Consider the following 14,268-nt stretch of genomic DNA (forward strand, 5'->3'; position numbering starts at 1 on the left):
CAATAACAGAAACGATGGTAAAGCAACAGAAACTTTCTTCATTACCCCCGCTCAGCATTCCTACCTTTAACGGAAACCCTTTGGACTATCGGTCCTTCATAAGAGCATTTGAGCATGGTATTGAAGAGAAAACAGAAATCAGAAATCAGTAAGGACAGGCTTTACTTCTTGGAGCAATGCACTATTGGCCAACCAAGAGAGCTTGTGCGCAGTTGCCAATATATGCAATCTGACAAAGGATACACGGAAGCAAAAAGGTTGTTGAAGCATCATTATGGAGATGAATATCTTATCGCGACAGCCTACATCGACAAGGCTCTCAATTGGCCATCTATTAAACCTGAGGATCCACAAGCTTTAAAAACCTTTGCTGTGTTTCTGAATGGATGTCTCAATACAATGGATAGTGTGGAATACATGGAGGAAATGGATCACCCAATCAACATGCGAGCTGTTCTTTCTAAACTCCCATATAAGCTTAGAGAAAACTGGAGAGCTAAAGCTTGTAACATACAAGATGGAAACAACAGAAGAGTTAAGTTTGAAGATCTAGTGAAGTTTGTCGACCATCATGCTAGAATCCTTTCTCATCCAGTGTTCGGAAACTTAAAGGAAATTCCAAATACATCAGCAAAGACAAGCTACACATTCGTTCCTGCTACTCCGAGCGCAAGGTTCAAACCGAGATCTCCAGAGTTATATAAAAGTGGTTTTGCCACTAGTGTATCCCCATTACCTCAGAAAGAAAACTGTAACCGACACAGTGACACATCCCAATCAAACCGATGCATCTACTGTAAAGGAGAACACCATCTTTCTGCTTGCAATCAGATTCTCAAAAAACACCCACAAAGAGAAGTTGGAATTCCTCAGAAGCAAAGGACTTTGCTTTGGATGTTTAGAAAAGGGCCACATGAGTAAAGGATGCAAACAAAGACATACCTGCAAAGAGTGCAATCTCACACACCCCACTCTGTTGCATTTCAGTAATATCGAGTCGAGCAAAGGAAAGGTAAAGACTGTTGCAAATGCTTTAGTGGATATGGATAAAGATGATTCACGGGAGGAGGATATTGGGGCCGGTGAGCCTGAAGGCACCCTGGCTATCGTTCCTGTGAAGGTGAAAACAAAACAGGGTAATACCATCATAACAACATACGCCTTTCTGGACCCAGGTAGTACGGCTACCTTTTGCACAGAGTCCATTCTACAGCAGCTTCAAGTGACTGGACGCAACACGAAGATACTCTTACGAACAATGAATAAAGAGGAGTCAGTTAAAACATCTGTTGCATGTGACCTTGAAATATGTGGTATAGAAAGTAACCAGTATGTAGCACTTCCACCTGTTTATTCACAAAACAAAATACCAGTACGAAAGGCAAATATTCCCTCTCAGGAGGATGTGGGACAGTGGGAATACCTGAAAGAGGTCAATATACCACAAATTGATGCAGAGGTTGGCTTGCTAATTGGGTGCAACGTGCCAAAAGCTCTAGAGCCATGCAAAGTCATAAACAGCCAAGGGAATGGCCCGTACGCTGTTAAGACCATTTTAGGTTGGACAATAAATGGACCTCTAGGAAGGTCAGATACGACTCGTTGGATTAAGCCAGTCGTTACAGCAAACAGAATTTCTGTTGTGGAAATCGAGGAATTGTTGAAGCAGCAAGTGAAGCTGGACTTTCCAGAACATCAACACAAGGAGCGTCTGGAAATGTCAAGAGAGGATCACAAGTTCATGGAAAGTGTCTCTAATTCTGTCAAGTTAGTAGACGGACACTACAGTATTGGACTGCCATTAAAGGAAAAAGGACTTGATTTTCCCAATAATAGACGTGTTGCTGAACAAAGAGCTTTGAACCTAAAAAGAAAATTCCAACAAAACAACAAATTCTACAAGGAGTACAAAGAGTTCATGGCGGATGTTGTTGATAAAGGTTTTGCCATCAGAATGACACCTGAACAAAAAGACAAGGCAAATCAAAGCAAAAGGAGCTGGTATATTCCACACCACGGCGTGTACCATCCAAAAAAGCGTAAACTGAGGGTGATTTTTGATTGCGGTGCAACTTACCAGGGCACATCTCTGAATGCACGTCTTCTCCAAGGCCCAGATTTAACCAACAGTCTTATTGGTGTCCTTACAAGATTCCGGCAGAAGAACATTGCATTCATGGCAGATATTGAAGCCATGTTCCATCAGGTCAAGGTGCCAGAGGAAGACTCAGATCTTCTCACATTCTTGTGGTGGCCCGATGGAGATCTCAGTAGTGAGCTAGAAGAGTACCAAATGGTTGTACACATCTTTGGAGCAACATCCTCGCCTAGTTGTGCCAACTTTGCCCTACAACAGTGTGCAAGAGACAATGTGGATGACTTTAGCCCAGAGGCTGTATCTTCGATGCTAAGAAATTTTTATGTGGACGATTGCCTAAAATCAATGGAAGACGAGAGGAAGGCAGTGATAATCGCTCACGAACTTAAAACCCTGTGCAGTAAGGGTGGTTTCAAGTTAAACAAATGGGTAAGCAACAGCAGAGCTCTACTACAAACAATACCAGAGGAAAGTAGATCAAAGGAAATCAAGGATCTGGATCTGGATAAAAGTACCCTACCTGTTGAAAGAGCTCTCGGAGTTCAGTGGTGCACGGAAACGGACTCATTCCATTTCAAATTTACTCCTCAGGATAAACCACTTACCAGTAGAGGTATTCTGTCAGTAGTGAGCTCTATATTTGATCCGCTGGGTATGTTGTCCCCTGTGATCCTCCCTGCAAAGCAAATCTTGCAAACATTAACAGGAATAAGGCTAGGATGGGATGAAAATATTCCTGAAGAATGTAAGGAACAGTGGTTGAGCTGGCTACACCACTTGCAATTACTGAGAGACTTCAAAGTCAAAAGATGCATCACACCACTCAACTTTGGAGATCCAGTCTCAGCTCAGCTTCACCACTTTGGAGATGCTAGTGAAAGTGGTTACGGAACAGTATCTTACCTTCGCCTGATGAACAAAGCAAACGCAGTTCATTGTTCCTTTATCATGGGTAAGGCCAGAGTAGTTCCACTCAAACCTGTGACCATCCCAAGAATGGAGCTTACCGCTGCCACTGTAGTCGTCCGGATGGACCGAATGTTACAGGAAGAGTTGGAGCTTAAACTCCAGCCATCCGTGTTTTGGACTGACAGCACGTCTGTGTTGAAGTACATACAAAATGAAACTACAAGATTCCACACCTTCGTCGCCAACAGAGTCGCAGTCTTTCGATCTGCTTCAGAGACTTCCCAATGGAGGTATGTTAATGGTTGCCTGAATCCAGCTGACTGTGTATCAAGGGGAATCTCTGTAAGTCGCTTTCTGAGAGATGAAACCTGGTTAAGGGGACCAGAGTTCCTTAGTCTCCCTGAGCATCAGTGGCCTAAATCTCCAGATTTGACTCTAACAGCCAGCGACCCTGAAGTCAAAGTTTTTGCCGTAAGTCTCAACCCCATGGAAGAAAGCTCTAGTACAGTGAACAAGTTGCTCACTTACTATTCCCACTGGCATCGCCTGAAAAAAGCTGTGGCCTGGATGCTACGCATACAATCCGCTCTGATGGCGAGTCCCAAAATGAGCTCTAGCCCCCTTCCCCTCTTGCACCACACAAGCACATTTACACACACGGACTCATGTGTTAATACACATTCGCCCTACAAAGGGTCAGAAGCCCTGAACAAATGTTTTGTATTGGCTCTCCATTTTATGTTTATTAGTAATTGTCATGTGTGATTCCATAACAATTAGGGGCCGGAGTGTAGGAGCCAAAACGTTGATTTATTATTTGTATTATTTAATCATTTAATGTATGTAATGGAGTATAATTGATTGGTGTCAAGTGATCATGATCCGCAGCCACGGCTGGGCGGAGCGGCTGATTGGTGCTGCGATTGCCTCAGCTGGTTAAAAGAGTCCTGCTGATGATACTCTGTGTTCTAGTTTGGTTGTGAAGCCACACGGTTTTTTGACCGCTGCATTGCACTGCAGAGAAGGATAACTTGGAAATAAATATACCAAAAGAAAGGTGACTCTGAGTGATGTGTGAGCGCGTCGGCCAGGCGCTAAAACCAAAGAACAAAAGGAGCTTAAGAAAGGTGGAAAGAAGGCTCTTTTAATTATTATTATTATTATTATTATTATTATTGTTATTATATTTGTAATATTTTTCACTTTTTTTTTCACTTTTCATTTTTCAAATGAGGGTGCATAACGACTCAACTGAGGGGTGCAATGCACCCTTATGCACCCCCGTAGAACCGGGCCTGCTACTGGGACACTTAATACAACAGAGCCGTTGTTTTATGTTATCAGTGCACATGATGCCATTCATACCATGGCAAGTCAAATTGCCTGTTGTTAAAATTCTGCACTGTGCATTCACTTGACTTTACCTTAGACATTATAGAACCAGCTATGCACAGGAGATAATCTACGTACCAATCACGGCCTGTTACAATATCACCACACGTAAACAAAAGTAGAAATGTGTGCAAGCTAGTCAGTATTTAGCTTTGTTCAAGCAAAGAGTGTAGTGTAGTTTGAAGGGTCCCTCATATACTTTGAAAAATAGATCACACACACCCCCCCCCACATCCCCAGAAACACTTATTACCCATACACAGTATTCCAAATAGCTGTGCCTTGATGGAAAACAGCACATCCGGGGGGAAAGGACAGATATTACACGGATCATTAGCTGCAAATATAAAAGGGAGCATCACAGCGGCCTAATGACGCTTTGATAAGCTCTGTTCTTGAAGTAAACATAATCTGTTGACTTTCAATTCTTTTGTCACACCACCAATGATAGTTGAGGCAGAATGAAGCATTTTGCTGTAAATGGGCTGCTGTCGTGCGGAGCAAGACAATGCAGGGCCCTCTTGTAGAAAATAGGAGCTGGTGGGGAGGAGAAGTTAAACGTGTAACTATACATCATCATTTTTGATGTTACATTTTCTGGATGATGCACTGAAGTGTCTACAGCTGTCTTTCATCTGGCTTTACATACATGCCTGCCTGCCAGTCTTCAAGTCTCTCTGTGACTGTTATCACTGAGTCACTGTGACTCAGAGCGCCTTCTGGCAATACCAGTATTAACCAGAATGTACAGGAACCTGCAAATTATTGCTGCATTATAGCGACGCCAACAGAAAATTCCCTCCCCCTCAGAGATAAAAAAAAAACACACAGAAAGGCCCATTACGTCTGGAGAAAAGTCCACTTCATCTTTCAAGTCCCAGTTATTTGAGGACATGCTTGTATGGCGGAGGTAAGGAAATGCAACCAAGCAGTACTATGCAACCAATATGCACATGTGTACTCGCCTTGCTGTACATGTCCATAAATAAAATCTTCAAGTTGTGTATGTTTAATGAGGGAAAACATACACCTGATGTGTAAATGTAGAGTTGTTGACATTCTCAGTGAGGAGGCATGAGGAGGAAAGAGAAGCACAATGTGGCTAGAGGTGTGCAGCACACATAACGTGCACATGGGGACCAGATGGAGCTATATCAGCATGTGTGCTGGGGATTGGTAAGACTCTTGGCCAATCACATTGATTTCATGGCAAACTGACAGTTTAGTAATGGAGTCAAATTGAAACCCACAGGAGCTTTTCCCATGAGGAAATCACCATTGTGTGATGGGAGATGGTAAACACACACCAACTCTAAAATAAGCTAAATTGGTGACTCTTTCGAGGATGAAATTGCATTCAATAACAAAGATCATGATTGGATTTAGCTTCCCATTCATTTCTATATGAACTGTCTTAGAAAAATGGGATTTGGGCCATGAATTCACCCTTGACCTTTAATCGTATTGAAGTTTAACAAGACTGTGCAATGTCCAGTTGGTTTGAGAGAAAGGATGGGATTGACCTTTCATTCCAAAAAGTGCAGTACACGAACAATGACAGAGGTTAAAAGTTAAATGTTTCACAATACGCTTTATAATTAGCATTTTTTTTAAGCCCGCTTTTTTCTGACCCACACTCCTTTACACAGCGGATATATGAGGAACCGTTCAAGGTGCAATGTTATGTCAAAATAGTATGCCCCAATTTTGCGCATACTGCATGCAACAGTACTGTATGTTCTTCTGCAGGGCAGCTGTAGTACATGCTCAAAGTAAAACAAAATGCATGCAATAGCGATGCAGCCATACTCTGGGACTATTTGTGAATGTGGGATCAGGTGTCAAGGCAGGTGTAGAGTCAGGTGACTGGTAAAGCACTCCAATGAAGGCAACTCACACCCCTCTGGAGGCATCTGTGTGTCAATCTGTTGTACCCTGAATCAATAAATGTTGACGCATTATTGGAAAATTACTAAGACGATCACAATAATCAAATGTCAAACCACCACTATATAAATTACTTGTATAGCTGTCATAATGTATTCCTCTTTACCATCAGTATATGAGTGATAACATTTAAACTTCTGGAGAGGCTCTCCAGGCTAGGCGGCACATTCATTGTTAGGCTTCTCAATCATGTAACATGATCCCTCTTCACCTCATTATTCAAAATGCAAATCATCCTCAGGATAATTTAAATGCATCACGAAAACCGCCTTCTGGTGAGAGGATGCTTGCATTAGCAGGGGGTCAACTAAGGCATCCCTGGTTCCTTTATTTTCATTTCCTTTATAATCACTCAAATCCTGAACAGAGTTTAGAAAGCAATCCTTGCCCAGAGCAGTGTTTACTTTGCACACAATCTAGAAAGTCTGCCCGCAGAAATGAATACTGACAGCCCTGCTTCATATTCACATCCCTCTGCTGCATAGAGAGGGGCCCTATGAATGCTTATATAGCACACACAGGGAGAGGATGATTAGTAATGTATTGATCCAGGCAACAGTAAAGGGCCAACATATTTGTCCTGACATGATTCAATACTGTAACAATACTTAGAAACATTACACATTTGTGGTCAATCATACTGTGCTACAATTATCCTTATTTGCTGCTTCATTTTTTACAATGAGATTGATGTAGTCCAATAGTTACATAGTGTTAAATATGAACATATGTGTAACAAATGCATGCACCGCTTTCCACATCAAAGTAGAAAAATGCCCTCCATGTGTAGAGCATTTGAATGAATGTCTCTTCCGGTTTTGGTAAAATATTTAAGTGAACCTAATTTAAAGTCAACCTCAGTCCACTGATGGTGCAGATGGAAATACAAAATACGGAACTCTATGAACCAAGAACACTACAAATGGAATTACACAGCAAGAGCCGTAAAATAAAAATCATTTATTATTTGCATTTAAATTTGTGAATCGTTAGTGTGAGCTGTCTTGTAAAGTAGGACGCCTTTCATTCTCTGTGTTTCTGTCCAAAGTCAAAGCGGTAGCACTGTGCCGCCTCAGTGATCAGAGTATGCCTCAGTTAACCTGGACTGTGTTGTACACGCCCTGAGGCATGCTGTCAAAAAACCTTGCCTGATGACAACCTGACAACTCCATCCATCTTATTTACCCGCTGGACAGTGCAGATCTGCCGTGGCAATCAATAACGTTCACAATTAGTTTCCCTCCTGGGGGTGGAGGTAGAGGGAGGTACACAGGAGGGGGGTGCAGGGGTTGGCTGGCAGTCCCCGACACAGCTGGACAGAGAGTACGTGTGGCCCAGGTCCATGCATGCCACATGTCCTGACATTAGCAAATATCTCTTGGGAGGAGATGACATTTCCATATGTCCAGAAGGAAAGAGGGAGAGGTGTGTGTGTGTGACAGTCTGCAGGCACGCATGACTGTGTGTATATCTGAAACGGTGTGTTTTCTCCATTATGTGTGAGCATTCATGTGCATTGTTTTGTTTTTCACCTTGGCACATGACCTGGAAAATCTCCTCCAAAGGGCATGCGAGAGGCTGAGGAGGACTCTCCAGAGGACGCTGATGGATCTATATCAAGACGTAAAATAGATAACTGTCATTCATCATCGGGGTGTCTGAAAGTTAACCCTGACCAACAGGGCTTAGCCAAACAGAGCAACCAGAGAGCATACACATCCCAGCATGCTTCAGTGTCATTTGGATGCCCTTATCAACCTGGCATGACTTCAGGCAGGTGATGGATAGTAGGTTTCCTCTTTGCGATTATCTTTTAATGTGATAGAATAGATTAGATCACAAACAATATAAGGTGGAAACAATGAAAGGAGAAGGACATATTGCCTGAATTCAGGTGATTCACTGTTTTTATCTGTGGATAAATGCTACATATGACCTGTCCTGTTCAGGAATGACTGACTCTAAATGATTGACAAAAATGTTGTATCCCTAACTTATATCAATTATATGTAATTTAAAACGTTTTTGTTTTTTTTTCTGAATAAAGGTGACATATAGATTGGATCATTGTTGAGGATCAGCTATTTAGTCAGTAAAGCATCTTCTTTTCCCCATGTCTCTCAGTTTGTTTCCAATATTGGTTCAATTACCAACCATGATGTTTTTTTGCTGCAAACACGCTACCTTTCTTCAACCTCTTCCACTCACACGTCCTAACTCATCCAAATGCTTATGTGGCAGAACTACTTGCGACACATAATATAAGTCACATTTCCTCTTTTATGTTTTGAGAAATTATTAATGTTGCTAAACCCTTTTGAATCCCTAAGAGAATTGCAAATACATATTCAATTTCCCTAGAGGGCAGAGAAGAAAGTCTGCACAAGCAAGTTGTTCTGAAGGAATACTGCACAACGGTGAAAAATGTATTAGCTCAGCATTACAGAAACGCTTAACAAATAAGAGATGTACCCGAACGTTAATAAATGAGGCTTCAGCTATGAGGAGACTGAGGAAAACTGCTACTTAAGGCAGAAGCAGTACTTCAGGCAGGAATGAAAATGTGCAGAATTCTAATTTATCCTTGTTCACCAGAAAAAAATAGATGTTTTGTTATTAAAAAGAACACATTTCCCTTATGGTGACCCACTAACAGACTGCTGAAAAAGTGGAAAAAACACATGAAACTATAGCTTAAGGATATAACCTTAATGCTGAAGTTGTGTCAGTTTAACTGTACAACTTGTAAATCTCATCAACCTGGATGTCCTTGAAGGTTAAAGACAGGGGTCCTGGTAGCCTGTGGCGCCATTAAATCACTGTGTGTCAGCGTTAAACTTTGATCATGACAAATAATGGTGTTTTCATGTGAGCCCACGCATTGGACATCAATAAAGCCTAATGGTGTGTCAGCCCTATTAATGGATTACTTCACAGAGCTCATAAAAACACAATATCCTATCAAGTCTAAAGGCTCTAATGATCCCACAGTGTCTTGTAAAGTCACTGTAGGTCCCATCCCCTGATGGATACCAGCTCTTAGTGCATTTCATCTTACTGCTGTTTAAGAGAAAAGAGAATGTAAAGGGAGAACCTGCTTTGGTATGCAAGAGACTCCCAGTGTAGTCTTGAAGGCAAAGGAAAATTGTACTGAATATTAAACTGGTAGTAAAGGTGAAGAGAATGTGTTGGTTTATGCATGTCAAACAGGTTTTAAACGCACTAAATGATCAGACCAATATTGGATTGAAAGAAAAACACATTTTGGGATTTATTTTTCTCCGCTTTTCAGTAGGAAACCAAAGCAGCCCAAGCTGACCAGTCACAAAGTTGGAGTCTCCTTGTGGTATCTCTAAGGCCACTGTAGTTACCTACGAGTAGTGGCATATTTAACCTCTTAAGCCCTGAGCCTGTTTTTAAGGTTTCAGGCTCGAAAATGCTATGCCCAAAACAAATGACTATAACTTAAAGGGGACCTATCATGCAAAATGCACCTTTGTACGTCTTTTATACATGAATATGTGTCCCCCGGTGTTCCAGGGAACTCACCAAGTGTCAGAAAACACAACCCTCTCTATTTTCCTCCTAGCCAAATCTCTAAAAAAGGGGCTGCAACGGATCTGAAAAAAATGGATCCAGATTTCAACACTTTTCTACGTCACAAAGACGTGCTCCGCTTATTGGTCAACTCTCCACCTATCAGGGGCATGAGCCACGGCCACGTGCATTGCCAAACCTCTCATTCGCATATAGGCTATCGGCAGGCTAAATCAACCCCAGTCACATCTGTGTTTTTGCCTGCTCTTGCCAGGATGTCTAAGCGAGTTAAACATTGTGCTGTTGTTGGCTGCAAGACTCGGGACAGGGCATGCAATGCCATCAGTGGAAAAAGAAAATAATCTGTGGCTAGACTTCATTTTCAAGAGACATGTGCCAGAAGACCACGGCAGATTTCTGTTGGTGTGACTGTGTTCCAAACATTTTACGACGGACATGTTTATGAACTTCTCTCAAGTCCAACACGGATATGCCTCCAAACTAATGCTAAACCCGGGATCAATACCAACCATCCGGGACCAGGCCAGTGAGGACACATCCAATTTTGAAGCTGTAAGTTTTTATTTAGCGGTGTTTTTCCTGATAAAGCTATCTCTAGCTTGTAGTATGTAGCATGTAGCTTCGCCGTATCAATGTCGCCTCAAACCCAAATAGTAATCGGTTAGGTGTTTATATGTTTTTGTAACATTTTATTTTGTACGCTCCGCAGTCTTTGCTTTGTCTTTTATTTTAATTATCAGGCATTTGCTAACATGTTCAGACATACTGCCGTAATGGCGATCTGTGTGAAGGCTGTAAAGCCACGCCCTAGCCGATAACACAAGTATTTATTCTCCTATTTATTAGTATTTTGTATCCTCTAAAATCATATTGAGTAAGTTATAATCACAAACGTAATCTTCTGTAGGTAAGTGCCGTTTTTTGCAGCGTTATATGTAAAAGCTTTTGTGATTGTAGTCTGTAAGAACGATCAGATATCATCGATCTGTAAGCTACGCTACGCTAATGAGACATGCCGTTTTTTGCAGCGTTATATGTAAAAGATGTTGTGTGTTTACTTGTTTGCGCACATGAATATAAATGGGGGTGTGTGAGGATACAACACTGTGTGTATGTATGCGAGGGGCGACACACACCACGAGTAAAACGGAGCTAAAGCCCCGTTGGTCTGTTGTTGTTGACGAGGCCTTACCTCTAGCAACACGCTAATTAGTGGCTAGCACTCATTACAGTCAGTCTACTGAGCTCAGCCCCTCTCCAACATATCATCTGTATTGAGTCAGAAACACAGCATGCACGTTGCGGTTCAAAACTAACTCAGATTGGAAAAGGCTAAGCAAAGAGCTTTGCTAAATAGAGAGTCTTAAGCCCCATCTTTTGGGATTTCAGACTATATTTATCCAAATAGTATTTTCTCATCCTGAATACTAAATTGAGATGATTTTGTTCTAACTATGTTTTCTTCTTTACAGGCCAGCACCTCACATACTTACTAATTAGTGACAATTTGTACATCCTTTGCTATTATTTACATTTTTTTGTTATCATGGCGGAAATGAAAGACTGTACCTGGCAGCCCTGCACTACAATGAAAACGCTGAGCGTGCACAAGCCAACATCCACTGGAAACCCTCTGTATAAACTGCAGTTCCCAAAGGCCAGGAAGGGAGAATGCAGAGCAAAACCAGTAAAGACTGACCCCACATTCCGTAAGTGTTTAAAATATTTATTATACAAATATAAAATAAAAAAATTAGAAAGAACTTTCAGTTTTTTACATGCATATACTAATCTAAACCACATTTTTTGTTGTGCTTTTTTTTAACATTGCACAGGCTACGTGGCCAACTTGATGGACCTCATCTTCGGCCAAGTCTTTGTGGACCCTGCACCATTATGAGCGACCTGACAGGGGGGAGGTCATTGCCGGTTATGCTACACGGTTCAATTTGGCTGCTGTCTGAACCCAACATCGACATTTTGCGGATCAGGAAACTCCTGCCTCCTGAGGACAACGCAGGCCGGAATCACCACTCTGATCCTGCGTCCAAGGAAGCCCCAGCACCAGCACACAAAGCTTCTGTAGGCTAGATACCTGTGACGCCTGAAATCATTAAAAAAAAATATTTAGTGTCATTTATACAAAATACAAGTACATTTAGTTTTTTTTTATGGGTTCAAAGAACCGTTGATTTTGACAATAAAGTTCCGAGTTGATATCAAATGTGTCGTGATTATTCATGTTTGGATGGGTAAAGCATATTCTGATTTCAAAAGCATAAGGTTGTGTGTGGACTTTTGTTGTCGTACACATGGGTGTGTTATGCCATTGCTGTGTAGTATATAATAGTACATGCAGGGCCGCCCCTCCCTACAGGCCAATCACGCAGGCTGCATGGGGCCCCGCCTTGCGCAGGGGGCCCCGCCCAGAGGGCCTCAGCTGCTGTGCACTGTTCTCCGCTCAGTTCTCCGCGCACTCCCCGCGAGAGTGAGAGTGAGAGGTGACGAGCACGTCTGTAACCCATGCTGTAACCCGACACCGTTGCAATGAATCGACATCTGACCAATCACGGCTTTGATACGGCCACTAGTGCAGGTGAAGAGATGTCGGTGAAAAGACAGTTTCAGTCCGGCACAAGCAAGAGGGGAAAAAAATAAAAACATGAAGAAACTAGAGCATCACTCGAAGGTGGGTTATTGTATGAGTCAAATGTACAACTTGCGATGTTGTATAAGTCAAATTGCCAATTGCCATATTAAAACATCAGCTGCAATTCACGACATGAAGAAGGCAGTCTCTGCAGAGCATACAGGCTAATGGAGATGCAGTTATTTCCAGCATTATTTATTTACCATTCATTCAAGTTTGTTATGCCTTTTATCTGCTAATGTACAGGAGGAAGAGTGATACACTGTCTGTCTAGTTGGCTTACATAACAGTTAAAGTTTACAGCCTAAAAAACATGGAGCATTTTTCCCCCTTTTATTAATTGTTATGTCAATTTGCACATTTCATGGTGACCCTCAGCCTCTCCCCTTAACTCCTAACAGTCATCATCATGTCAACCACAACACAGAGAAATACTGATATAAATGTGTGTGTAGTTGTTGATACATTGCTGACAGAGGGAACTAGAATACAGATTTAAGAAATATCAGTTTTTGAGCATGTCATAAGCATGTTTTGTCTTGACTATATTACAACTATATTATAATAAAATAATATAGTATTTATATTATTGAATTGATTATTATCATTATTAGTAGAAGTAGTTTATTTGCATTCATTATATTTAAATCTTTTTGAGGCTAGTATTTGGCAGGAAATGCAGACGTACATGCACATTTACCATTTAGCTCACTGTATACAAAAGTAACTGTTGATAATAATAATAAACAGGAATTATATTTGCAAAGTAGCCTACTTTGTTTCCAAAAAAACATTTTTCACTCCTGTCGGTTGGGGGGGGGGCCTCATCTCACAATGTCGCTTGGGGCCCCAAGTTGGCCAGGGGCGGCCCTGAGTACATGTACAATGACAGAATGAAAGATTGCATAAAGCCATATACACCAGTATTTATTTCCATGAACAATATTGGCATTCGTTTTACAATTTCAGTCAAAACAAACAAACCACTCACTGCTCTATTTGCCTCAACTGTAGTCCACCATGTTCAGCTCTGTAAATATTCAATGCATTCTGCAGGGAGAATTCAGGCACACAGGCTCCAATCCAGGATGGTCCACCACAGGTTACAGAGTCCTCAAGTTCCTGCATCCGTCTTGACACCTAGTGTGATAAACATATATTGAATGACATGTGAAAAATGTATTCTCTAAACAGACAACTTAGTGAAGCTATCAAAAATGTTACCTGTGGTATCTCCATGCACACATTCTCCGTTCAGAAGGCATCGTGGCGCAATTTGCACATGTACACCTGTAGAAAGAAGTCAATAACTGAGCTTTTAAAAACACATGAAACTACACACATTGCTGACAACTGAGGTGTTGTTGGAGTTATACTTTTTATCACCCTAAGTTATTGAACTTTCCAACGGTTGTTGCACGATGTTGGAAGAAAATGACTGTAAACTATTAATAAACGCAATGAGGCCATTGTATATATGCTGAAAATATGAATGTCTCCCTTTATAAATATATATATATATATGTATTGCTGTTTTTGCGTTACAAACTCTAAGTTATAAACTGTACACATTGCATTCTTGCTAATTAGCCAAAATATGAACGGAATAAGTAGCAAGCATCGTAACAGAGTAAAATAAATAGGGACAACAGCTTGTCAACTAACCATTCAGAAACGTCCTGCTGCAACCGAGATCTTTGCACCTCCACCAAAA

General features: G+C 41.4%; 1 protein-coding gene across 1 annotated transcript; it reads left to right on the forward strand.

Moving 5' to 3' along the window:
• The first annotated feature begins 676 nt into the window (after window positions 1–676).
• On the forward strand, window positions 677–7,471 carry LOC117540150. The gene is made up of 3 exons (XM_034206680.1): window positions 677–1,844; window positions 1,962–2,498; window positions 7,395–7,471. Exons 1-3 carry the CDS (start codon window positions 914–916, stop codon window positions 7,469–7,471), a joined length of 1,545 nt encoding a protein of 514 aa, XP_034062571.1. The 5' UTR covers window positions 677–913.
• Window positions 7,472–14,268: the final 6,797 nt, after the last annotated feature.

This window comes from Gymnodraco acuticeps, unplaced genomic scaffold, assembly GCF_902827175.1.
Source record: "Gymnodraco acuticeps unplaced genomic scaffold, fGymAcu1.1, whole genome shotgun sequence".
Classification (NCBI taxonomy): Eukaryota; Metazoa; Chordata; class Actinopteri; order Perciformes; family Bathydraconidae; genus Gymnodraco; species Gymnodraco acuticeps.